At 45.9% G+C, this 14232-nt stretch overlaps 1 protein-coding gene across 1 annotated transcript in view; it reads right to left on the bottom strand.

Moving 5' to 3' along the window:
- The window catches only part of LOC147717544 (melanoregulin-like), a 131707-nt gene that overhangs the window by 94195 nt on the left and 23280 nt on the right, over nt 1-14232 (bottom strand). The window contains exon 2 of the mRNA XM_086924350.1: nt 4814-4973. Coding sequence (XP_086780476.1) covers nt 4814-4973 — 160 coding nt within the window. The remainder of the gene's footprint in view (nt 1-4813; nt 4974-14232) is intronic.

The following is a 14232-nucleotide window of genomic DNA, read 5'->3' as shown; positions in this document are numbered from 1 at the left end:
CACTGTCTGTAGTTGACAATGGGTTAACAACTCTGTCGTCCAGAATATATTCTTTGGACAGCATTCTATCATCTGCGATAGACATAATGGAACAGGACTTGCTAATGCTACAACATGGCCAGTCTCAATTACGTTCTATAATGCTATTAAGCTGGACGTTAGAAAACCTTTGTTCTGGCTATGTGCCTTGGCGTTTAATCAACACTACGTCATTGTTTACTGTGTTTAACCTTACAGATAAACAAATCTCGTTGGCACAGAAGGGAGGAGACTATACGGTGGTGGCCCTGAAAACGTATCCCTGACAATCTACCCCTGGTTAAGGCCCTGATCCAGAAATGGATTTATTTATAAGATGCTGTTCCATTCTCCTTTCTACCATTTCACCTTCTCTTCGGCTTTTCTTCCCTTCCTTATATTGTATTACAGTTCAGTTCTCTTGGATTAGACCCCGCCATGGGAAGGGTCCATGGGGTTGGTTGATGCTTCCATCAGACATGCTTCTCGGGGACGAGGGTGGGACTGGCTAAATCCCTCATTTTACTCTTTTACTTATGTTAAATATATTTCCTTTGTTTTGTAATCTATTTCTGCACTTACTTTGCAATCGGTGTATCATTGTGATGAAGGGGGAAACAACCTTTACAATGCAGTCATTACATCGCACCACCTTTACATAGCAGTCATTACATCGCAACATCCTTTACATCGCATGTCATTACAACACAGCCATTACATTGCATGTCACTACAACGCAGGCATTACATTGCATGTCACTACAACTCAGGCATTACATCGCAAGCCATTACAATGCATACCATTACAACGCATAGTGCACTTACACTATCTAATAGTTACCCTACTGTAGTACTCACTGGAGTTAGAATAGTAATTTTTACCCCTACACTATCCAACTCTTACCCTACCGTTGCACTCACTGGAGTTAGAATAGTAATTATTACCTCTATACTATCCAACACTTACCTTAAATGCAATGTAATGGTATGCATTGTAATTGTATGCATTGTAAAGGTATAATGAGGAATGTAATGGAATGTGTTGTAAAGGTAGTTTCTGAAAATGCGATGTAGATGGCATGCGATGTAAAAGAATGCTTTGTAAAGGATGTTGCAATGTAAAAACTGTGTTGTAAAGGCATGTATTGTAAATGTATGCGTTGTAACATCATATGTTCTGCCGAAGGTGCAATTTCTTCTAGGGGCTGTAAACTAAGAGGTAGGATTCCCACAATATCTTTCGGGAAAATAAGCATATAAGTACATCTTGAGACTGTTTCCTTAAAAAATTGCAAATATGAATTTTGGGGCCTGATGTATAACCGTTTTTTCCCTCTACCTAAGCTTGTGTTGTGAAAAATGGAAGGATTTGTGAAGGTGAAACACTAAAAGGCAAAGTATAAGAAATTGAATTGCTGTGTCTCAAGTACCATTGGAAACTTTCAGTGTCAAAGCGCGGGCGACAAAGTGGGCTCTTTGCAAAATGTGTGAATAGTTTCATACATCCATAGAAGCCCCAAAGCATGAGAAGTGCGTCATCTGCCCAAGCCATTCAATAACCATTCATTCTGGGGTACTGCTTCTACTGAGTGAGTGACTGCTGAGGGCTTGCTGGGAAAGGGGTAGGAAGTGGCAAAGAGCAGCCAATAGACCTCTGCATACCACAACAGTACAACTTTCATTATAGCTTTCCCAATGATCCACTTTGTGGCTTTGCAATGTCACTTCCACATACAAAACCTGAGATGGTCGTGTGCTGGCCCATTGCTCCCTGTGTATCTATGTTTGTAGCTTGTCGCAAGGGTTCACGTGGTGAATCCAGCCTCAAAAATACTGATGAGACTGGACATCTGAGCATCTTTGAATGTGTAGGGAAACCCTTACTAGATGACTCTATGTCATGGTGCAGTTCAGTTATTCTTTCTACAAACGACTGCAATCTAGAACTTTAGCTGAAAGGGCTTAATTGAGATGAAACGGGGCTTTTGCTCCCCCAAATTCATATTGCTATTAAAAGGGCCTCCCTGTGTAGAAAAAAAGACAGTTCTTTTTACCAGTCTGTTATAACCTGTAGTCTACTATTTATTTAACTGTATTTTGTCATCAAGTAGAATTCTGTGTTCCAAGGATTTTCAGGTGGACCGTTGGACGAGAGTTGGACCGATAAGGCGTGTACAGCACTGGCTGGAGGTGGTTGAATAAAGGACTCTAACTAATTGAGTGTGAAGGTACTTCTTGGCAAAGTCCTGCATCTCTAAAAATCACCAACAACAGCCATTCCAGAATTTTGCTTTGTTTGCTTATGTCTGCCTGGGTTTGGGGACATCAGGTGGCATCATTCACTGCATGGCCCCTTTAAACAACTGGCCAATACTGGCATTGACTCACTGTGTCTCAATATTCCATACAATCCAACGTGACCATTTTGATCCTAGCAAGAGGTGGGGGTTACACAAAGAGCGCAACTGAGAGGGCTGACAATAGAAACACAGGGCTGTGCAGCTCAGGGGGTCAAGAGGTAAAGAGCCAGTCCTGGCTGTCACTCACCCCAGCCCAGGACCATAAATCAGTTTAACTGCTTCCAAGGTAAGAGAGTCAACACAGTACTCTTCTTGTGGACTGTGTGAAGAATCCTGGGGGCAGTCGAATGTTCAGATTATTTATTATTACGGGTTAGTGTAGTAACCTGTGTTGTATGTATATGGTTGTACACCCTAGCTGCTCAGCCAATGTGAATGTGATGCATGGAATGTTGGTGTGAGAATCTTGAATGGAATATTTGGGGGCCTGGATGCTTGAGTGTGTCGTTTGGAGTATGGGCTGAGCAGCAGGCAGACTGCTCCTGGAGGGGCTGTATGTCTACTACTTATCTACAATGTAACTGGTCTCAATGAATCTACCTGAAACTCCATCCTGGCTGTGGACCTCGTTACTACAGATTTTTGGCGACGAGGATGGGATACGAATCCACGCGTGCATAGCACGATGGACACTGAACTGACTTTCCCCTTAACCTGGTCCATTTATTCACCTGTATGTTGGGGAAAGTCAGTACGAGTGTGCGTCACTCATTTCTAATGTTTTCTTTAAAAATTATTGGGGGATGATGGGTGGGTGATATATATATATATTATGTATATTTGTCTATGCATCTCCTCTACATTGTTTCTTTTTATGGCGTGTACTTATTGTGCATTTCTTGTATATTTTCTCTCAATTTACTTTCATTTTCTCTTGTACTTTCTCTTGCATACCTCTGTTGTATTTTCTTCTGTTCTCATGCCTGATTTTCTTTGGTTTCTTTGCTATTATCCTTTCAAGCTTTGTGTTCTCTTTCTTCTCGCTTTTTCTCTACTTTTCCATTTTCTATTTCTTGTTGTTCCCGTTGTTTGAACCTTCCTCTTCTTGGTGGTTGCTATTTTTGTTTTGTAGAAGAAGGGAAGGTATGTAGTGACCTTTGTTGTATGTATCTGGTTACTTATTTCTTAGCTGCTCAGCCAGTGTGAATGTGATGCATGGAATGTAGATGTGATGGTCTAGAATGGAATGTTTGGGTGCCTGGATGCTTGAGTGTGTCAGTCGGAGTATGGACTGAGCAGCAGGCAGACTACTCCGGGTGGGGCTGTATCTCTGCTACTTATCTACATGTAACTGGTCTCAATAAATCTACCTGAAACTTCATCCTGGCTGCGGACCTCGTTACTACAGATTTTTGGCGACGAGGGTGGGATACAAACCCACGTGTGCATAGCACGATGGACACCCGAACTGACTTTCCCCTTAACCTGTTCCATTTATTCACCTGTATGTTCGGGAAAGTCAGTTCGGGTGTGCGTCACCCACTTCTAATGTTTTCTTGAAAAATTATTGGAGGATGATGGGTGGGTGATATATATCATGTATATTTGTCTATGCATCTCCTCTACATTGTTTATTTTTATGGAATGTACTTATTGTGCATCTCTTGTATATTTTCTCTCAATTTACTTTCATTTTCTCTTTTGCTTTCTCTTGCATACCTCTGTTGTATTTTCTTCTGTTCTCATGCCTGATTTTCTTTGGTTTCTTGCTATTATCCTTTCAAGCTTTGGGTTCACTTTCTTCTCGCATTTTCTCTACTTTTCCATTTTCTATTACTTGTGGTTCCCCTTGTTTGAACCTTCCTCTTCTTGGCAGTTGCTATGTTTGTTTTGTAGAAGAAAAGAAGGCATTTAGTAACCTGTGTTGTATGTATCTGATTACTAACTCCTTAGCTGCTCAGCCAGTGTGAATGTGATGCATGGAATGTTGGTGTTAGAGTCTTGAATGGAATGTTTGGGTGCCTGGATGCTTGAGTGTGTCAGTTGGAGTCTGGGCTGAGCAGCAGGCAGACTGCTCCTGGTGGGGCAGTATCTCTACTTATCTACATATAACTGGTCTTAATAAATCTACCTGAAACTACATCCTGGCTGCTGACCTTGTTACTACAGTTAGCTACTGGAGATTAAACAACTGGGATGTTTCCTTCTTTGACTCTACGCGTGGTTGGACCCGTCTTTGAAGAACCATGCAGAGGCAGCCAAAGTCAATGGTTGAAAGAGACTTTAGAAGCAGGGATCAAAAGAAGGTGCCCAGCTGCAATCTTCAGTGCCAACAGTCCTTTCAGGTGCCCATTGGCTGGGCTCAACTCACTAGCCAGTGAGCATGGCCGTGGGCTCCGAGGTTCACCCTGTGCATTGATAAAACTGACCTTTACTCTTAGTCCTGCTGTTCGCAATACCCGCAGGGCACTCTCTATACCCGTGAGTGACTCTCACCTCAGAGCCCCGACGCGTCTTAGCCCTTCGGTGTAGCAGATTGTACAGCTCCCGGTCATCGTCCCGCTCTGTGTGTGAGGGGTCATGGGGCTCGTTCCATAGGTTTGCCTCCTCTGCTCGCTTCCGCTTCATCTCCCGGTCAAAGTACAGCAGAGTCTCACTGTAAGGGACAGAAAAGAACACCTCAGGTTAGACGGATCATGATTCTGAAAGCACAGCTACCAGGATGCACAGGTCATGGTTCTGAGGCAGCAGAACTTTTCATTCAGGTAACACAGATCTTACATGAAGAAGACAGCAGAGATAGCTACCAAATTACATGGTACAACTTAAGGGCTTTTCTATTGGGTTGCAAACAACCAGTGCATAAGTTGTGCTGGAGACTGTAGGTGATGGGCACCAGCGCTCATTTTTAGAAAACGCCATTTTTTTTCATCATCAGACTTTGACTTCGAGCAAGAGAGAGAGAACGAGCAGCTGGGAAGGCAGGAGTAAGAGAAAGATAGGAAAACAGTGACAAAGTGAGAAAGCAGTGATAAAAGAGAACCTGCACGAGTAATATTAAGAGACAGGAACTGTAGTGTGGTGCAAGAAAGACGAATGATGTGGCGTCAAGAGCAAGCAGCCTTGGTGGTTGGAAACCCTGGCATTTGGCAGCACCAGAATGGTCCTTCCAGTGATCCATTTGGGTAATCCATTTGATTCTATCTTCTATGCATTACTGCACCATGGTATGTGTCAAACTACCCCAGTAGCAGAGCCGGAGGCAAGAGACGTCCCAGGACAAGGCTCAACTTCAAGGAGCAATATCATACAGTCATGGCCTTAGGGCTCTTCACTGGCTCCCGGTGAAGTAAAGAATTGAAATCCTATTCACCAGGCCTTCAGGGGGTAGCTACGCATGTTTTAAGAATCTGGTGTTCAATAACATCCAACCAGGAATGTATAAAATATGGCTCTTGCGCCATTGAAAACCTCCTATTCTAAAACAAAGACAGCAATATCATAAGACTGGTGTCCCTGCTGGCATCACATTCTGTGAAAGCATCTAGTGTCTTTTGACCCTGCTGGCATCACAAGAAGTGGCACAAATGAAGATGAACCTTCAAATACATGTTAGATTAACAGAATAACAAAAAGGATACTAATGCGAAGGGAGTTATATTTACGAATCATATTTTAACAAAACTGCTTCCATGATATGCCAGAGACATTAGCATGGAACCATCACATTCATAAGTATAGACGTGATAAGCCCACATGGACACCTTAATGCCCCAAAACAGCAACAAAAGACCAAGCTCAGATTATGTTGTGCAACATTTGAGGAACACAGCCTCAAACACCTAGGAACACCCTCAAATGCCCTGGCATTGCTGGGAATGCCCAACAACAGACTCAGAAGCCTAACACAACAGTTACATTCTTTAGTATTGCCTCAAATTCCCTGGTATAACTTCAAAAGCTTAGGCATAACCTCAAACACTGATGTATAGACTCCAATGCCCAAGCATAAGTTCAAAGGTCAAAGAAAATCTCAGATACATAGGAACATCCCCAGACACCAAGGCACAGAATCAAGCACCCAGGTGTAACTTTCATATACCCAGACACAGAAATCATTTGGTTAGGCACAACTATCATGTAGCTGGTGCTCTACATGCTCAACGTAGTTTCACATGCACCTTATCGCCAAATATGCCTAATAATGGACTCGTATGCATACGAAGGGCCTCAATAATACAGGCAAAGCGCCTATGTTTAACTGCAGCCCTATCTGTTCAGTGCAGTCCAGGCCCATATTATGAATGTGGCTACATATTCCCAAGAATAAGAACTCTTTTTAAAGAAAAACAGCCGTAATAACGCGGTCATAACCATTTGGAAACGTTACTGCAAATTCAAATGAGTCGGTTGGATACAGGAAAGAAATAATGCGGTAAGTCTGTATTATTACACCTCTGTCTGGTCTAAGATAATGTAATGGTGCCCCCTAGCCCTGGAAATGATACTGCGACCAGGAGCCAGATCTAGTGTCTGAGCTGTACATCCATGGTTTCTGTGATGCAACAGTTATTGGTGCCATAATGCAGAATTGACGTGCATTGGCAGGGCTTTGTGGAACCTTCAACGCAAGGTTAGCATGGATGTTGCATCTCAGAACTGAGATGCTTTGGGAGAGCACAGCTGTGGTTAGGGTCCCCAAGCAGGGCCAGACTGGCTACCGGGCGCTTTGCATGCTGCCGAGCTAGGGGCTGATGTCACTGCGGTGGGGGCTAATTTCGAAGATGGAGACCTGCATGTGCTTCGAAATAAGCAAAGCTAAACGACTTCGTTCAGCACACGCAGGTACCCATCAACGGAATCAGCCCCCGGCTCGGCAGCATGCCAAAACGCCCGGTCGCCAGTCCGGCCCTGTCCCCAAGACTGCAAGCATACTGCTGCTCAAGATGAGGTATTTTGTCAGGCTTGTGTGTATTATCCTCGTGATGGATCTACAGTTCAAAGGCACAGAAGGAGTCCTACACACCGAAGATTTAGCAACATGTTAACTTTAAGGATTCTAATAAGGAATCATTTCAACAGGTGCAGTGAAGCAATTCCAAACCAACTGGCCATAAAGCGTGTAACTCACTTAGTGTGGACTCGGAAGCGAAGCCGGGTAAAACTGGATACCCTGAAGGTCCCACGCGGCAGGAGGGTGGGCTTGGACTCCAGGACCTGTTCCTACATTATGCAGCGACGCAGTGACAACACGTGGTGTCTTAGTTGGGAGAAATCACTGTTGGTGGGCGTGCACCGCCACCACCCCTACACTCGCTCAGCCCCCTCGGAATGGAGGCAGCTTCACCTCTCCATTAGGAGGAAAGGGAACCAATCCCGATTCCGCAAGCAACTCAAGACCTGGCTCTTCTCCCAGCAAGATTGTTAGTCAGACCCTCTTTTCATGCATCTCACTCTAAATATTAGAAGAACTCTATTTCCGCAATGCCAGGATGCTGCTTGGGGCAACAGAGCACGTAACAAACACAATAAATATCAAATATCTCATTTACAGACAGCCATAGGGGCAGATAAAGGAGGTAGGACACACAGGGCTAGAAACAGCTGGAACACAGATTGCTCGGAATAACTGGAAGGAAGCATGTGAAGACGTTAAGCAGGCAGCACCTAAGATTTTAAGCTGATACAACTTTACTTTCTAACTAGAAGGTATCTTGACATCGAGTAAGCTGCAACGGATTTACCCTGCAAGACCTCCTGCATGTGGCAGATGCGGGCAGCCCACTGATGCTTTTTATGGACTAGCTTAAAAGCGCAGCTGTCTCCAAACAATTAAGTGAACATCACTAGAGAAGGGCTTTGGCTTCGCACACATGTTGGGAGCCAGGAGTACATATTTTGGTTGTGCTTGACATCCATGCAGCTATGATCATTTTGTTAATTTAATCTAGAACTTTCAGGGGCACACACACAATATGGTACTGCTAGATAATGTATGTTGTTTTCTCTGGCAGCAGCATAGATGGCAGGAGGACAGTCATTAACTTACATGGATTATTTAGGTCTGGCTTGACAGTGCAACTGCCTCCTGATCTTTGAAACCTACAGCAATATCATTCTATAGTTCTTTGCACTAACACAAATACATATCTATTCCCATGCAATTTACTTGTAATTCTTCACAGTACCATACAACGTTCCTTTAATGCCAGACCTATTGGTATTGCCAATGCTTGTTTACAAATGACATTGGCCTGCCCGCAGTTTGTGAGTTTTTGGGGGGAGGTGGTACAATTCCTGTACATGGATTGGAACTGGAAAGGTCTATAAAAATGTGCCTCCATGGCATAATGCCACCACAGAATTAACTTAAAATGTATACTCAATGATGGCTTCGGGCACAGTACAGGCAAGGCACAGGCTTGTCATGCACTGGGTAGCCTCCCAGGCCCAGAGATGACGGCCAAGAAAAAAGATTTATTGGACTGGGCCCTTGTGGTTGAATAGAACATGAAGCTGGCCTGTAGAGACAATAAGGTCACTGGAGATCCAGCAGCCTGGACGGAAAGTGTCACCAGAATCATTAACCCACCCAACAATAGACCACCCTGAATGTACAAAGAAAGGGCCCTGATACGCGGGCCTGCTGCAATGGGTTGATATTTAGTGTTGACACCTAATAATTATTGTGGTTAATTACAGTGGCAGCTGCAGTCAGCAAAAAGTGGTGGGGCAGCGTGGGTGACAATAAGAAAACAAGCATTTACAATGCAATGGTTTCGCCTTTGGAAAAGTTTGAGCTATTGGCATTGTAAATGACAAAATGTGTATTTATGTGTTGGTTTTGAAAACAGATAAATAAATGCCATTGTCAATTACATTACCATTAGCTTAATCTCTCGCAAATGTGAGACCTATTGCATTTCATTTCGCTGCCTGTGCAAGAAAAGTGTGGGGTGCAGGATGAGATACAACAGGATGCATAAATCCGGTGGGGTGGTGAGCACTGGTCAGGGCTGAGGTGCATTGACGGAGCTGTGTGCACCGAGAGCAGTGGGGAGGTGGGGAGGGGGAAAGGCAGACTTCCATGTTAGACGAGGCCTCCTGGACTGCGGAGGCGGTGGTGGTCTGGAGCAGCAGGAGCCTCGCACAGCAAACGGCGAGAGTCCACATGGCAGCGTTTAGACACCCGCACTCCTCCCCTCCGGAGCCCCTCCTAAACTTGTTACCTGATGAATCTCTCAATACAGCATCACAGAGCTATGCTTCAGAGGTCGATAAGCTAGGGCTCTGGTGTTCTACTTGCTATCAAAGGCCCTGGTAAACTAACTTCCAACACCCCAAACATGTATCATAAGCATCTCTGGTGCTGCTGTCCCACTTGTCCTCAAAGGCTTTGGCTAAAATAGATCCCAGCACCCCAAAGCCGTTTTATAAGCATCACGCTGCGAGAGCATCATAAGGGCATACTACATATAGCCATACACTAGGGTGCTGCTGCTCCCGCACCTCATCAGCGTCTCTCAGTAGAGCATCATAAGGTTATACTCCATAGACCCATACGCTAGGGCGCTGCTGCTCCCACACCTCATCAGCGTCTCTCAGTAGAGCATCATAAGGTTATACTTTATGGAGTTAGGGCCTACAGAACTGGGTAAGATTCTCCACAAGAGGCCTCAAGAACTGGACAGAATATGTAGGAGGCCTCCAGAACTGGACACAATACTAAGAAGTGAACTCCAGAACTGGATACAATACCTAAGATCTGGCCTCCAGAGCTGGACACAGGGCCTGCAGAACTGGGTACGATTCTCCACAAGAGTCCTCACGAACTGCACACAATAGGTAAGATATGCCTTGCAAAACTGGACAAAATATGCAAGAGGCCTCAAGAACTGGACACAATACCCAGGATCTGGCCTCCAGAACTGGACATAATACGTAAGATGTGGCTCACAGAACTGGCACAATATGTGAGAGACCTACAGAACTGAACACAGTACGTAAGAGGCCCCCAGAACTGGACACAAGACTTAGATTTGGCCGCCAGAACTGGAAACACTACTCAAGCTACCGCCTCCAGAAGTGAACACAATTCGTAAGACAAGACACGTAGAATTGTATACACTGCCCCAGAAGAGGCCAGCAGAACTGGACACAATTTCTAGGGTGTGGCCGGGAAGGCATGGACACACCGCCCCAGAACAGGCCTCCAGAACTGGACACAATACTTCAACTGTACAACACACCCCGAAGGTACCTCTACAAGTGACACCAAACTCCAGATGTGTTCAGATGTGCCCTGCAGAGCAGATCTAATGGTCCAGCTGAGGCCTCTGGAACTGGACACAATCCTCATGTGTTCTCTCCAGATGTGGAAAAATGAACTTCTTCTCATATTTGATATGTTGCCTCGTAATCCGGAAGGCGCGCTCACCAGGAGGCCTTCTAGACTGGTGGCAATAATTCAGACCCCTCCCCCCACACAAGTAAACAAACAGCCCAACATGTACCCACATATATTACCCCACATGTGCCCATCTGCTCTTGCGCCCAGTCAGGCACACCTTAACACACTGGACACACTATTCCAGATGATGAATATGGAACAGGACCCCGAAGTAACCTCCGAAGTGGACCCCGTGTTCTACAATCGGACACCTGGGCTTGCAAAATGGACACAATTGTCTGTGCACGCGGCACATTTAGAGTTTTTTGTTGGCAAAATCTGCATACGATAATCTTTACTGGGAGTTCATTTCTGCATAGCGCATAGAGCTAACTGAACCACCTTCCAGGCGCATTTGCGCATTCTTCCCACTCCAATTTCCACACCCTTCTGGAAACTGGGGTGTGCCAGCTGCCCGGCGATGGACTCCCTGCCGCACAGTTCCATGCAGACCCTGGCACCCGCGGCACCAGTCCTCGCGAGATAGCTCCGGGGGTTCAGCGCCTGCAGTGAGCGCTACGTGCATCGCGCCAGAGCAAGATCCAGCGAGGAGGCAGAAAAGTGTTCAGCTCCTCTGTGGTCTGGGAGGGAGCACAAGGCACGTCATGGGTCCATTGGGAGTCGGATAGCTCAGTTGGCTGACTACCAGTTGCAGCGGTAACGTATGTGAACGTTGCTCCCTACTTGAGAAGTTCTGTTACTCCATTCTCACCCACTGGGAAGCACCTTGTGTGTTTAAATACCCAATAAAAGTTGCACAACTTTTATAGTTCAATAGTGCATACACAATAGCACAGCGCTGCGTGAAATACACAATAAATGCATGAATAACAAGCATTAAGCACAGGCACACGGACAGCGGAAGGGGGGGCGGGAATGGGCAAACTAAGGGGCATAGGAACAGGCAGTGTGAAGGAAATGACTGGGCGAAATTTGCACATTAGGGCTTAGGAAGGGGCTGGCAGTGGCACAGATAGGGGGCAAGGCAAGAGCACTGCGCAGCTATGTGTAAAGGGGTGAGAAGGTCTGGGACAGGGAGATAGTTGGAAGCAGTGTACCAAGAAAAGAAACAGCCGGGTCACGGGTGTGGATTACGAGAAAATATGGATTGATTATGCAGAGGGAAGAGTAGGTAATGGTATGCAGGGAGGGAGCGAGGAAATGTTGGGGAGCAGCCTGTTGAAAAACGTATGAGTAACATTTTAAAAGGCTACGTAGAGTGTACAGTGTGTGAAGACTGAGGTGGAGCACTGTAAAAGGAGCACACACAGTGTGCAGCGGAAGAGTGGGTGGAGTGTGTATGGAAAACAGACGCCTGGGTCAGGGGGCAGGGTGGGGTGCCAAGGGAGAGTCCACTCATTGTGCAGCTGTGACTATGTGAGAGTTGTGCTGCGCAGGGAGTGAAGAGGGGTGTGGTGTGTAGAGCGCACGATGGGGCGCAGTGCACATGGAGTGGGCGGTGTTTTGGGGAGGTAGGGGCATAATAGGCCAGTTTGTTCAGGGAAGAGAGAGGGTTAACGGCTGGCTGACATCTGTATGGAAAAGGAGGGGGCGACCTCGGGTGCTACAGCGTGGACGCGCACCCGGGCCGTGCACAGGGACGGACAGAGGGGATGGGGGACAGCTCTCAAAGCTCCAGGCCCAGCAACGCCACAATAAACAGAAGGAAAGGGAGTGCTGTCACAAGGAGCCCTTCACTTCCGGTCTTGGTGCGTCTCTCCGCAGCCCGGATGGAATGCCAGGAATCTATGTCCCAGGACAATGGAGGACCCAAGCGGGGAGGGAACTGCTATCCTCATTATACAATCTCATGCTTTACTCCTCGGCTTCTCCCTCTAAAAAATTGAACATAAACAACGAGCTGTACACCACAATGGAACCGCCTCCCCTCCCCAAGCAAAAGTTTAAACAACAGATAATATCGCGGTGACGTAACACAGACTCCCCCACCTACCTTTTGACTTGGATCAGTCCTTTACAAGTGGGCGGGATACTCCGGAGCCCGAAGGGAGCCTGTAGCCAGTCACAGGTGGAGGTGTTGGGGATCCGAGGTTCATCAGCATTCAACTTTAAGGACTCCCGGGGAACGGTTCACGCGTTAAAAATACAGCAACAGAACATAACTTAACTAGGAAAGCAAGAGCAGACTACCGGAGAGCTGCGGAGGGAGGGGGAGCGGGACTAAGGAGAGCTGCGGGCGGAGGGAGGGGGGGAACGGGACTAAGGAGAGCTGCGGGCGGGGGGGGAGCGAAACTAAGGAGAGCTGCGGAGGGAGGGGGGGAGCGGGACTAAGGAGAGCTGAGGGCGGAGGGAGGGGGGGAGCGGGACTGGAACAGCAACAGGTCGTTTCGCGATTCGGGGGCGTGTTTGCGTGCTCTCCCCTTCCCATTGACTGGAAGGTAAAATTCCAGCCAATGGGAAGAGGAGAGGGCGTGACTTAAAAAAAGTCACGGAAACGCCCCCGATTCGCGTTCCGAGGGGAAAGAATGATTGACAGCCAATGTCTTCCAATGGCTAGCCTCCATTTATGGAGCTAGCCAATGGAAGAAGGGGCGGATTCAAGTCCCCCATATAGTAAACAATAGCTTTCGACTGGGAGGGGCACTGCTTCGCAGTGCCCCCGCCAAGGTCGAAACCTAAAAAATAGGAAAGCGTATTTTTATTAGCAGAAAGGAAGCACAGGTGTGGCACATATTATTTTGCTGGCTCTGAAAATCTTTGTGCCTTGGCTGAATCTTTTTCCAAATGTTTAAGACCTATTGAAATGTTTCTGCCATAATCAGAGAACAATTGCAGCCCAGACAGCGAGTTAAACTGCAAGGTGGCTCAGCGAGTTAAGAAGCAAGATGGCTTAGCAAATTAAAAGCTTACCCTTCACATTTGGGGGACTCTGCATAATGCCCTACATCAGCACAGCCATAACCTAGTGTGTACCAATTGTATACCTCATCAATCCCTTGTTACATTTCCCAACGGAGAAATACATAGTGGAAATTAAATCCTTTGTTATTGACACTTTTTCGTGAAGCTTGTGCGGGTTTTTTTTTCTCACTATAATTTGGTATAGCGTGCACATTTTCTACATGATCACTCCACTGCAAGCAAAACAAATAAGTAAAAAAAAAAAAAAGATTGTCAGTTACAACGCCAATAGCTCTAACTTTAACAAATGCGAGATAGTTGGAATACTCAACAGAGAAGGAAAATTAATCAGAAAAAGATGGGTTAACGTTAATTTGACACCAGAGGATTTTCTTTACATTCTCATGGACATGCAACTGTATTGCTAAAGATACAGCGATTGAACTCGAACTAAAGTTAACAAATACAAATTAAAATCTGATAAAATTGAGCAATTAGCTAGAAGTTCAAAATTGAATAAACTGACGACAAAACAATGGGCAATGGTGAGAAGATTCGTTTTTGGGGGTTCTGTGACTGCAGCATTTACCACATAATCATGGAT

This window comes from Lissotriton vulgaris, chromosome 5, assembly GCF_964263255.1.
Source record: "Lissotriton vulgaris chromosome 5, aLisVul1.2, whole genome shotgun sequence".
Taxonomy (NCBI): Eukaryota; Metazoa; Chordata; class Amphibia; order Caudata; family Salamandridae; genus Lissotriton; species Lissotriton vulgaris.
The sequence above is the reverse complement of the archived record's forward strand: the minus strand, read 5'-3'. Positions and strand labels throughout refer to the sequence as shown.